Raw genomic sequence first — 12,813 nt, 5'->3', positions numbered from 1 at the left:
TTTCTTCGCTGTCTTTCTCTCCTGCTTCGTGAAAATAAAGCATATTTAGAAGTTTGTGTGTTTTGCAGGCGGTCTTTGCTCGCATCGGTCGCATGTGTCGTCTGCGCGAAACACAGGAACATCACGTGGACAAAGCATTTCCTGACTGCTGGCGCAGGCAAGTCCTCACCAATCGCCATCACCACTTCTACCAACATACACCAACCATCACTACTATAAATACTAGCACAAACATTCCTTTTACACAGTAATTAAGTAATTGTAAACCGTTTCAAGCATGGCCAGCATGGTAAAGGATCCATGACAAAGTATTATCAAAGAAGGGTGAGGAAAGAAAGAGAGGAAGAGAGAGAAGAGACGAAGAAGGGAGAGAATGTAAAAGTGGCGCATGTCAAAAATACGTTAAGCTTAGTGCAGAAAGTTGTTTACACTTAAAATAATTTTGTTCACTAGTAATTATAACTGAGTTTTGTCATAGTTGGGAATTCTGACAAAAGAACTGAACAAGATAAAATGAACATGTTTTAACAGACTGGCCCCTGAGGTGCTTGTTGCGAACACCTACAGTCGTGCAAGTGATGTGTTCACATTCGCAACAATGGTGTGGGAGGTCTTTAATGCCAGAGACATAAGTACAATCAAGCCCAATGCAAGGATCGAGGACTTTGAGCCGTGTGCTGATATCTCCAGAGACAGCGTTTGTTTCTTCTGTTATTATTCTTTTCATATCTACCCTAGCTGAACAGAATGTCATTGCTTCCACAGAAATCGCATGCGACTCATTCCATTTACCGTAAGATCAATGTATTTTTTAAAAACGGTTGCTGTCTCATATTCGCCATTTTCCTCATTTTCATGCAAATTTTGATATTATTCAGGTGCTAAGTTTTGTCAGAGAGAATACGGAGCTACCCAAACCCGAACTCTGTCCACACTGGCTCCATAGTTTGGTTCTGGATTGTCGTCACTCCATTCCCAGCAAGAGGCCAACAGCCGCGGACATTCTGAACATTCTGCGCCAACATCTGTCTGGTGCATCACCACCCAAACCTTTCATGTGAGCATTTCAAACATTAATTACCATTCAAAATAAATATAAATTACTTCTCTAAAGGGGGCTGTTGGCGAGGTGTTGTTGCGGCCCTATGGTCCTTATGGAGTAACAAAAACTAAGCAACTTTTCTCAGCTCTCAGCTTGGGTTGGTCGCTTTTTGCAGCAGACATAGCACGGTCTGTTCAATGAACCCAAGAAGAAAAGAAATTGTACACAGAGAAAGCTGAGCATAAAAATAAACTTTTCGCAATTCCCTCGGTGCCTCCTCCGAAAGTACTTTTCCTGTAATCACTGGTCGTCAACGCCTGTGATGTACTTCACATTTATTATAATTATTATGATTATTATGTATTATGTAAGATAATAAAATTTGTCTTTATGCGAAAGAATAAACACTGCAGCTATGTGACACAATAAATTCCGAAATCCTTTTGTTTTGTTCTTTCCAATTTTTAAGGTTCTACTTCTTCAATAGTTACTAACAGTAATTAATTTACGGAATGAATCGCTATCCATCCGACAAGACCAAATGCTCATCTGTGATTATCGTTTAATAATATGGAACTAAAATAATAAGTCAGCAGTAAAAAGAAATGATGAGAGTGTATTTGTTGCAGTATCAAGTACCTGTGCGATCCAGCTCCTGAGAACAGATCATCAGAGGAGACAACTGAAAAATTCGAGGCAGACACATGTGCGCAAAAAAGTTGGAACCATCTTAGGTAGCATAAGAAAACATTTCGCAACCAGAAAAGATCTTAAGTCAGAGAATTTGGACGAAAGACATCCTACTAATAAAAAATTTACAAAGTCTAAGAGATGGAAGAGTACAAACCATAACCAGCGGGAGGTAAAGGTTCCCCTGATGGTACATTTCCATGAGGGAAACGCTCCTCAGAGGGAGAAAGACACGAAGTCCACCATCTTGAATGGTATGGACAGGAGAAGAGATTTCTGCGTTCACGACAGTGCAAGTCAAAATGTCATCTTGGGAAGCAGGTTAAAAACAGAGAGAGAAGATGTGAACAGTGAGCTGCCACAAGGTGAAGTATGTGAGGACAGTGACTACGCCGTCATCCCACCAATATGTGTTAATGATGACGATATCAACATTGAAGTAAACGGTTGCTCCTTAGTTTATCAGCTTCAGAAGCCATGCAGCGACGTATTCAATAACATGAATGAGACCAGCCTCCACTTGATAGCTTCCAATGAACAGGACAACATCCACGAAGAAGACAACGGCTGCTCCTCAGTCAATGAGTTTGAGCAGTCACGCAATGAAACATTTGAGGACAAGGATGAAAACATCCCCAAAGGCATACACTCTAGCTCAGAAACAGAAAATTATTACTCTTCTCTTTGTCTACCCGAGGTTGGCCAGGGTCACGAGTATGATTACATTGTGTCACGCAGCTCCTCCTTTCGCCAAATAAATGTTCTCTCACCTACACTAGACGATGAAATGGAGCATCAAATGTCACTGTTAGAACATGAAGAATCGTCTATTTCCATATCAGAAAACAAAAATCGAGTGGCTTGTCAGTCAGAAACGACTTTGTGCAGCTACTCACCACCTCAGCAAATGACTCCCTTGGCATCACTGTCTAGAAACATCAGCCGTAGACGTAACGTCTGCTCTTCTCCGTCATTGAAGAAAAGAAAAACCTTTTCAGGTAGAAGAACTAAAGCCATTAAACAATGTTCCTCTTCTGTGTCAGCGTTTCAGTCAGGGTGTAGGAACAGGGACAGCTGCAATGATGACAACTGGCGGCATTGCGATGATCTAAGAGAAAGGAAATGTTCTTCACGAAAGAAGGAAGCCAAAGTCATGTTTGTGGCAGATGACCCTGTGTATGTCATTTAATATACAACACAAGGCAACTTTTCACACGAAAAGCTATACAAAGAAAACACATTAAAAGGCATTTTAAAGACAAAGGTCAAAGTTCGATGATTGAAATCTGTGGTGAAGACGATGCATTTTTTTCTTTCCCGGCCAATCCAGATGATCCACGGATTCAGGAGTTTCATGGAATGACCCAAGAGATGCCCCGCTGGGAAGAGGGGACAATCTGCGCTGCCTTTATGTCTTTACAACAAGAACTGGAAGAAGAAAATAATTTCTATGACGACTGTGAGACGTCTTGCAGAACGAAGGAAAGCTGTGAGGACGACATTCACGACCGTAACACATCTGACAAAACTGATGAACAGTATAAGATGGACAATTACGAGATGGGCTGAAAAAGTTCACGATGCTTTTTTTGCAGGTCAGCACAAATTGATATCTATACACACGCAGAAATACATATTCCCCTGCTCTCTCTCTCTCTCACACACACACACACACAGATAAAGAACTAGTAAAAAGTGTCGGCAGTCGGCGCGTGGAAATGAATCTGCATTGTCTTCCTGTCAACCACACCAAGAGTGCGACAAAACATCTTCTGGTAATATGACTATTTGAAGAATTTTTATGGGAGCGAAACCATTGCAAAACATTGTGTAATTAATCTTAATGTGTAACCAGTGTAACATTTGATACATAATAGCAACATAAAGTTCTGTGTACCTTTTGTTTATACATATGGTATTTCATCATTAGTAAATGCATTAGAACAGAGAAACTTCTTGTAAAGCAAGTTAAATCAGACAAAGCCATAAGCAGTGTTGTCCATAGGAATGGGAATCCCATGGGAATCCCATGGGAAACGTCCCATGGGATGGGATGGGATGGGACAGCACACACTTGTATTTCCCATGGTAGTCGATACTTGATATTGCAAAATAAATTTACTGTTATTTCATTCATCAAGGATTTAAATCTTTCCTCTGAATCATCTATTGTATGTGAAGTAGCAGGAATTATAGAACAAAAGCCAAAAAGTGGTTTTCAGTGTTGTCCATAGGATTGTTAATACCATGGGAATCCCATGGGAAACGTCCCGTGGGATGGGACGGGATGGGACAGGCATAAATTGCCATGGGACGGGATGGGACGGGATAGAAAAATATGTCCCATGGACAACCCTGGCCATAAGTATATCTCGTTAATTCTTTCTGTTTCGTAAAAGATGCGATAGACAGAAACATGTCAGATATAGTCGAGCAAATGATATGATGACTGAAATGAAAGTATTAATTGCCTTCATATTACATATTACAAAGTACATATTGTCTGAGTCTGTTATAAACGACTTCCTGTTACCTGTCGTGAATTTTAAAGTATCCATATTAAATCCATATTAGAATTATATTGTCTCCAGCTAAAATTTGTGTTTGAACCGTGAAAATATATTAACTAAAAGTATTGAAGTTCTCCTACCTACTATTCGTTTTGTGTGCATTATAAAAAGAACTATAAATCTGGGAAATATCACTTATCGGTATATGTTAAGACTTCACTCTTATTGTGTTGTTTTGAACGGTGCAAGAAGTGCGAGAAATCCTTGCAACAAATGGACACCATATTCCTTATGAATAATAAAATATATAAATGGTTAAATTTGGGTTAAGGTTATGGTGTGAACAATTACAGCATGTACAATTGTAAATATAAAATAAAATGTGATTAATAGTCGTAATCGTGATTGGTTGCTTGCATCCACTGTCCCTGTAATACGAGAGGAATGTGAAAACAAAACTAATTCCTGAAGGAGAATCTCTTTTGTAAACCATACTAAAAAAATGTTCGCAATAAATGCTGATAAGGAGAGGTGACATGGACTGAGTTGTAGTCGGTTTTATATTGTTTCCTGTACGAGTGGCGTCCTGCGTCTGATGTCATACTTATCATTTGGAGAGGCATTGAACATGTCTGCGTGAACCCGCATAAAAACACGGGTCAAGAACTGCCTGTGAGAACCGAAAAATAACATTCTGGTTCCACCATCCAATAGACAATTTGTGTTGTTTTTGTCATCTTGGAATTTCCGAAACAGTCTACTCTCTACGGACTTCCTCCTTCCTGGCCTTGTCCAACATGAATTGTCTTCACTCTCCATATCGGTGACTTTAGCTGGAGGTCAAATGTCTTCATTGTTCATCTCAGCTACAACTGACATCAACAGTCTTCACTTTCCTTCACCTTCATCTGAAATGGCTCTTCGAAGTTATATGTGTTGTTAATTCGTCGTAGTATGCGGGGGTAAGTGTGCGTGGGGGTTATTACACTGCACCCCGCGTGTGCTGACAGGACAAACTCAACAAATGACATGTAATCTTGTATTTATACATGATGGAAATATTAAACTTTACAACTTTTACTTCTGTTTGTATATTTGTTCTTTTTTTCTTTTTTGAGTGCAATAACATACGCTTACTTGTGGCTAGTAAGAAAGGCAAGGGTTCGTTTTGCTCAAAATGGAGCTAAGAACGAAAGTTGGAAGGATATTTTGTACTGATAACATTGAGCTATACAGTGATACACGACACCTAGGTGTACCAAACTACTGTCTACTCATAAATACTGATGACACGCATAAGCGGTATAACAGTTTTGGGAAAGTAAATCTTGTAGTTTTACGACCGCATGTCGAGGGAATCCCCGATTTTTCCCTTCTCCCTTCCCAAACAAAAAAGTCTACCTGCTTGCTATGAAGGGTGCGCTCGTACTACATTCAATCGTGTTCAACGACCCAGTACATTGGGTACAAGTAGTCTTGGCAATAGGTAATAGCTCTGGAAAATGCCCACCTACCAGGAAGTGTGACAGGTAATTCCACACCCACCAGAAGTGCGAGATAAGAGGTTGAGTGTTATGTTGTATCATATCAACGCTGCATAACTTCATGTATTTACTTTCTTGTACACGCAGTAGACGGAAACATTATCAAGAACACGCGGACTGTGGCTCACAAGGTGAGTTATGAACACAAGGAGACCTAGTGCTTGAAATATTGCCTTTTGAAATATTATTTTATACTTTGGTAGTCATTACTTGGAACTGCTCATTCTCTTGCAATCAAGGAATTATTTGCCTTGTATCCATCATTATCATTCTTATTATCAGTATAATTATTTCTCTGATATCACTAAGACCTTAGTTCCTGATTGTTTACTGATGATATAACATTACTGTATGGGGTATGTCATTACAAGTGGTGTTATTTAGAAAATCTCTGCTCTTCCATATTTGTTCTCCCTGCGTGGGACTGAATGGAATTAAAAACATACCGTACAACTGTCTTCAAACTATTCAGTAGATAATTTACGTGATATATAGAAGTTTAAAATGTTAAAAAGGTTTCAAACTGTACGATTCATTTTTTATTTGCTTGTGACAAAAATCTGTGTCTGTGTTACACAGGCTTCTTCTCTGACAGAGTTAGGGTGGCTGGGGGTCAAAATAAACACGTACCCGACAAAAACGAAAATGAAACTTGAATACTTGAATACAGTTTGCTGATAAAGTCGTGCACGTAACGTGCAAAGTTTCCTTCTGGTGAACCAAATCATGTTTTAAACATATTCTTTATAAAATGAACAATATTTAAGGTCCTTCTTATCTAGACATTTGTCGAGTATGTGACGAAGTTGGGTTTTTGAACTCGGAACGGTCACGTAGGTTATCGTCAAGCTTAGTGACATCATTAGGGTTTTTACTTACTGTTTACCACAGCTCTTGAGAGCCATGGTGTCAGGCTGGCTGAATGTCTCTGTCACTTCATAGCTTCATACCATCTCAAATGACCGCCTTCTACTCATAATCACTACCACCGTCCCTTTGCCTACCACACAACTTTGCACTGGCCACACCACCAGTTCTGCTTGACGGCTTCCAAAAAGAAATAGTGTGCAAACTGTAATCACTGATACACAGAGTAGGTGCTTTGGCTTCACTTGTTCCTCAGCCCTCGGCGCGGTATTGTCAGTGTTCACAGCTGAGTCCTTCGTTTGCTCACATACACACGCACGCACGCGTATATTTAAAATCCAGTGCAGTGCAATTTTTCAGATGACTATAAAAAGCTCAGAGTAAGATAATCCCGTTTAGTTCTCGAACATGGAATCTTTGAGCTCTACTTAGTGATTAGAAGAAATGTTGCACCCCACTAGACTTTTGTTGTATCGTCAGGTTGCTGAAAGTAAATAAGTTGTCAGTTGTGAGGTAGTGCCGCCACATGACTAGTCTAGTGTTTAACGGCAGACTCACGTGTTGCTAGGTCCAACTGGTCAGTTAGGTCAGCTTGTTTATTCATATCTGTGGTACAATAAATTACAAAAGAGAAAAATGTCACTTTACGACTCCGTCTTCGTCACGTCAGCCGTGTGATCACGTGACCTGATGACAAGATAAGAGGAACTTAAGTTTATGGCCTGGGCTGTGGGAATGATATTACCGTGCAAAGTGGCTATACAGTAATCATGGGATATCTCATAGCTGTTACCTTGCGGGCTTCGTTAGCGACACTTAACCCTCCAGGCCATATTTCTTGTTCCTCGTGAGTTGTGTCTCCGACCCCCTACAGTTTCTGTCTGGAAACATGTGAGCGTTAGGGCTTTTAAATTTTGGCTAAAATTCTCCTATCTTTTTGTTTTCTTACCTGTACTGGACCTTGACGAGCCATGCTGACAACTGCATTATCTTAAAATTTTTATTTTATACACTGTCGGTCATTTTACTGTGGTAAGAAAATCTTTGAAAAAACACAACAGCAAATAACAGTAATTTATTCTGAGCTTCTACCGTTGTAGTCTTCAAGTTCTAACCTTGGTGGGGTTTGGATCGGTGCATTGTTATATCGTTTACTTCATCATTCTTGACACACATCTGACTCCTAACTTTTCTCTTTTACAGGCTGACAGAAAGACAGGAGCTCAGTACTAGTTCTTATGATGACTTTCGATGAGGTAGTTGACAAGCAAAGAGTTAAACCCGAATACCACTGAGCGGCAAATATCATCCAACAGAAATGTCCCTGGACGGAGAACATTTACACATTTCCAATGGCAGCAGTGAGGAGAGTTCAGTGTCCAGTTCAAGCACGAGTGAAGAAACTGTCTCGTCTGGACATGTTGGTGACAGAGACATGACTCAGGATTCAAACAGCCACACGTCAGATCCACGAGACTGCGGTCTGGGAGGAACTGTGAGACATCGGAGACCTATGCCGCCTCCAGACACCCACAGCATAATCCTAGAAATAGGTAGCACAAACAGTACAATAAGTACGCTCTCTTCTCTCTACCGCCCGTCATTTCCACTGGATCGTAATGGGTTTATCAACATGGCCACCATGGATATCCCCAATGAGGGTTCGGCTGAGGGTGTACGAGTTAAATATGACCTCCTACGTCCTAATGGTAAACTGCGAAGCAATATTGTTGCTTTTTTCTTCCTAAATAATTTCTTTTTATTTTTGCTATTCCAAATTAAATTGTTGAAATAAATGTTTTTTAACAGACACTTATCTTTATCAATGAAGGCATTTGTATCTCGCTTTTGTTCTAACGTCAAAAGTTTGATGTAGATTACCGAGGATTAGATAATTTGCTACGTTTGTTAAACCTAGCGAGGGATGCTACCCTGTACACATTACCTCATTTTCAGACACAAGCTATGAAGCAACTTTACTTGACCTGCTAAATGATTTGGAGAAAGATTGTAGCGCTAAAAGAAGACCTCAGATAATCAAGTTACTTCAAGTTGACAGACTTCCATACTTCGCCAGGCACAAAATGCTGAGAGAAATTTCAGAGTGTCTGAAAGTGGATGATCATGCCGTGCAGAAAAATGCATGTTCTCATCTTGAAGAGTTGATCCTGCAACTCCAACGGAGGTACGTCTAAGGCCTTGCTCGACAAGGATTGCTGTTGCTATACAGTGTATGTTTGTTACAATCCATCGGAAAAGCAACTTTACCAAAGCATGATGGAATTCCTATTCTTAACATGACTGAATTTGCCAAGCTAAGGTGTTAATCATACTAACATTTTGAGTTTCGGTTATATAAAGCATAAGTAACTGATATTTTATTTACAACCGCGGAAAAAAGATGATCGTTAAATTGCTAATGGACTGTTGGCGTGTAAACTATTTTTGCTTTGCTTACTTCTCAGTGAAAGAAACTATTTCTTTAAATGAAAACGCTCCTTTCCCTTCTCGAGACACACGTCTGCCAACATAAGCACTGAGATCAACAACATAGACGCACATGGTTAAACTAACATTGTGAAGGCCTCAGCCAAAAGAACTGGCACCATGTGTTAGTGTGTATCTGTGTATCACAATTTCCACCTCTTGTGGTCCGTGGTTTGCCTTTTTTTTTTTATAGAAGTGTATCGGGAGATCAAATAAGGGGCATTAACTCCGATTCGGAGAAATAATATATTTCATTAAAGTTTAAATAAAATCCATCCCAATTCGTCCTTTAGAATATTTTCAAACTTTTTCTACCGCTCACTCCAGCAATGACGACTCGGTGACTGAAAGCATGTTGAAAGCAGCAGAGATGTCGATGACAGTATTGAGGACGAAAAGAAACGACGACGACCAGGTACAAAATTTATGTAGTCTTCACCTGATGGCGGTGGCGGCCATCTTCACTCGCTGCAAGAAGCCAGACTTGGAAAGGTGTTCTTCCTTCATCTTGTCATCCAAAGACACAAGCAAGTCCATTAACGGCGGAATGAAGCAAGTCGTCTTCAAATCTGTCCGTCACTTTTACGAGCGATTCAGTGACGAGGTCGAGGAACTGTCATCATTTCCGGTTGGACTCGGCTGGCCTCCAGTCAGGCTGAATGCAACAAATTCAAAGACAAAGCCAGCCGCGCTTCATTCTTCAAACTTGTTCTGTACTCGTTTTCGCTCTTGAACGGGGTAATTACATCAGTTTTCCTAGCAGGTGAAACATTAATGTTGCTAAAGAAGAAAAATAAGTTGATATAGCTTCCCCTCATCAGTATTCAAAACAATGTTAATTTACCATTATTCCTTCAGCTCAAATATAAATGTTGATAAATATAAAGAAAAAAGTAATAAACTGAAATATTAACCGTAAAGATTGGAAACAAGCAAATTTATGAAACGGTCCATTGTATGATAAAATATATTTAAAAACTTCTACTGTATCAGATACAAGTATAGTTTATATATATAGTTGACATTATGTTTTATGTAAATAGAAATTAACAAGCAATCTCTCTAAAATCTCAGTTATGACAAGATACACATATAACTGTAGCTATCTGCCCATCAGGTGGCGCGCAAGGGCTGGAGGCCCGTGAGCATTGAACTACTGGCCATACTGAAGTCCCTCTACCAGGCCGCAGTGGTGGGATCTGGCAAGCAAAAGATGAGTCACGAATGTAGAAGTATGTTCGACTTTTTCCTCGTCCGCGGCCTCGTTGTCCTCCTCAATACCACGTTTGTAGAGGGTAAGCTTCCTTTCATGTCGAGTTTATTCTCATAAAGTTTATCTATAAAGTGTGTCTAGCTACCGTTGTATATCAGGTCATTGATTTAGTGTCTTTTTTTCTATCCGTCCTCCTTATATTTTATTTGTAAATATGTGTTAGTCGTGTGCGTTTGTGTTTACTATAAAAGAACAGATTGCAATAAAATGATATAAATTAAAATAATAGAAATAAGTGATAGTTTCAGTAATGAAAAATTATCTTTCTCTGTTTTAGACAAAGAGTCAGTCGGAGACAGCCAGAATGAGCATCCGGAGCGCATTTCTGAGCTTATTACAGAAGTGATCGTGAACTGCAAGTATGGTACAGAATATAGACAGCGCCTTCTGAGAGAGGTGCGAGGACCCACGTTTCACAAAGTGACTCGAGTCCGTCAGACATTCAACATTCTTCACAGGACTGACGAGACACACCTGAAAGACCTCGCTCACGGCCATATTGAACAGAGTCTACGAGGATTTGGTTTTTGGTTTGATGACACGAGGCGAGCTAAAGGTAAGGACGACAATTGTGTACAAGAAATGTGTAACTGGTTCACCAGCCCCTGCAAGCTCAGCGGCACCAAGGCAGACTGCACCATGTATGTGCCCACAATAAACTGCATCATGAAGGAAGATTTTAACATCGGAACGTGTCTAAAGAAACATCCGGTCCATGAGTCTGCGGCGATTTCCATGAGACACAAACGAAACCTCGATCTGCTGCAACAGTTGAGTCCCAAGAGCGAGCATGTCTTGAAACTTCTGGCCTACCAGTACAAACCCTTCCCCTTCTACATCACTGAAGCTGTGGAGGAAGAAGATCGTCTCTTATCTTATCTCCGTTTGCTCAGAAGGGAGGGTTACTGGCTGTCTATAGAAACTATGATCAAAATCTTGCTTCAGATCACAGACATTCTCATTCTGCTGGAAAAGGATGGTTTGGTCACGCGGGATCTGACCTGCTACAACTTGGTTGTCAGAGAAAAATCGAGAAGTCGGTCAAGAAATTCAAGGCGCGAAGTCTTAAGGGCTCGTGAGGAGTTCGCCATTCAGTTAGCTGACCTGAGTCTCATCGATGAGTACAGAACGACGAAAATATTTGCGTTGGTAAGAATAAATTTACAATTTTGTTATGTGCTTTTACTATAAAGCCACACATAACATTTACTTTTTCAGACTGTTGAGGACCTTTTGGTTATTGCATGGCTCTCTCCCAACTTTGCCGATTTTTCGTGATTTTCCTGATACTGGTTCAAGTCTCTAACTGCTTGACAAACTTTCATAGCACATTCATAAATATTTAAGAAATCTGATGTATTATATCATTTTTAAAAGAAAGCTTTTGGAGCTATGAAAATTAAGCAGAGCCTTGATCCACAAAAGTATAAATAAGCGCTATTTCAAGAAAAAAATTTTCATACGCAGAAACAAAATTTTGAAGAGGAGACTGAGTTGATCATGGTCACATTGTGATTTTCTGATAATTTCGGCTAACTTTGCTGTATTTCAGTGCGAGATCACGGGCCAGTACCTGTGAGGTGGACAGCACCAGAAGCCCTGTTTGAGGGCCGCTACTCCCCCAAGTCCGCCACGTGGGCGCTGGGTTGTGTGATGTACGAGATCGCCACCTATGGCTGTGAGCCCTACACCAGCTACAGCAGCATGACGACAGAAGAAATCTTAAAAAAGGATAGTGTCATCTTATTTGATCATAATAATTGATGCCATTATTTTTACTTTCTTTTTCAAAATGGTTTCTTCTATTCGACCTCCATTTCATTCTTTCTCCGTATCTTATCTTGTTCATTCTTTCTTCTTTTAGATGTAAGAGACTTGCTTTTGTTTGTGGACTGAATATCATTAATATTAAGTATTAATAACTGCTATATTTTCAGATGAAGTTAGAACCCGGGAGCATAAGACTCTTTCGGTGGCCATTCATCCATACCAGACTATGCAGTTTGATTGAGAAGTGCACCAGTTGGGAACCCGAAGAGAGACCCTCTTTCGAAGAAATAAAACAGGAACTGAGTAGCATCCAGGGAGCAGATAGCTCTATAGGTAGGTCTTTACAGTGCATAGAGGTTTCTGGGTATAAACTGTTATTTTATCATACGCAAGACGATCCGAGCATTTCCATGTCTGATACTCATGATGGAATTCGGTACAAGTGAAAATTGCACATTGTTTAGCTCTTAAACTTCAAATTTAATCGGAATAGATTATAAACATATATGATTCTTAGAGCGAAAAGCAATCTAATAACCCTTTTAAATGGAATGTAGAACTTCCTCTGGAACAAGCTCTTGCCATGGAAGCACGATATCCCACACCAAGCAACAGCCAGTTAAAACGAGG

At 40.0% G+C, this 12,813-nt stretch overlaps 2 protein-coding genes across 5 annotated transcripts; both read left to right on the top strand.

The window, feature by feature from the left end:
• Position 1: 1 nt before the first annotated feature.
• On the top strand, positions 2-2,591 carry LOC112577271 (ephrin type-A receptor 8-like). Its single transcript, XM_025260324.1, has 4 exons — positions 2-157; positions 532-697; positions 879-1,057; positions 1,672-2,591. Exons 1-4 carry the CDS (start codon positions 93-95, stop codon positions 1,778-1,780), a joined length of 519 nt encoding a protein of 172 aa, XP_025116109.1. The 5' UTR covers positions 2-92; the 3' UTR covers positions 1,781-2,591.
• Positions 2,592-5,522: 2,931 nt separating this feature from the next.
• LOC112577263 lies at positions 5,523-12,138 on the top strand. 4 transcript variants are annotated; one of them, XR_003102030.1, is made up of 7 exons: positions 5,523-5,917; positions 7,857-8,362; positions 8,610-8,838; positions 9,468-9,878; positions 10,258-10,435; positions 10,691-11,562; positions 11,966-12,138. XR_003102030.1 is itself a non-coding variant. In XM_025260313.1 (7 exons), the coding sequence occupies exons 5-7, from the start codon at positions 10,354-10,356 to the stop codon at positions 11,990-11,992; spliced, it is 981 nt and encodes a 326-aa protein (XP_025116098.1). In that variant the 5' UTR covers positions 5,526-5,917; positions 7,857-8,362; positions 8,610-8,838; positions 9,468-9,878; positions 10,258-10,353; the 3' UTR covers positions 11,993-12,138. The 4 variants fall into 4 exon arrangements, 2 of the variants coding, with proteins under 2 accessions (XP_025116098.1, XP_025116099.1); XR_003102031.1 differs by having other exon boundaries at positions 9,468-9,903; XM_025260313.1 differs by having other exon boundaries at positions 5,526-5,917.
• The last annotated feature ends 675 nt before the right edge of the window (positions 12,139-12,813 follow it).

The sequence above is a fragment of the Pomacea canaliculata genome, linkage group LG12 (assembly GCF_003073045.1).
Source record: "Pomacea canaliculata isolate SZHN2017 linkage group LG12, ASM307304v1, whole genome shotgun sequence".
NCBI lineage: Eukaryota > Metazoa > Mollusca > Gastropoda > Architaenioglossa > Ampullariidae > Pomacea > Pomacea canaliculata.
Note: the sequence above shows the minus strand (reverse complement) of the source record. Positions and strands in the feature narration are given on the sequence as shown.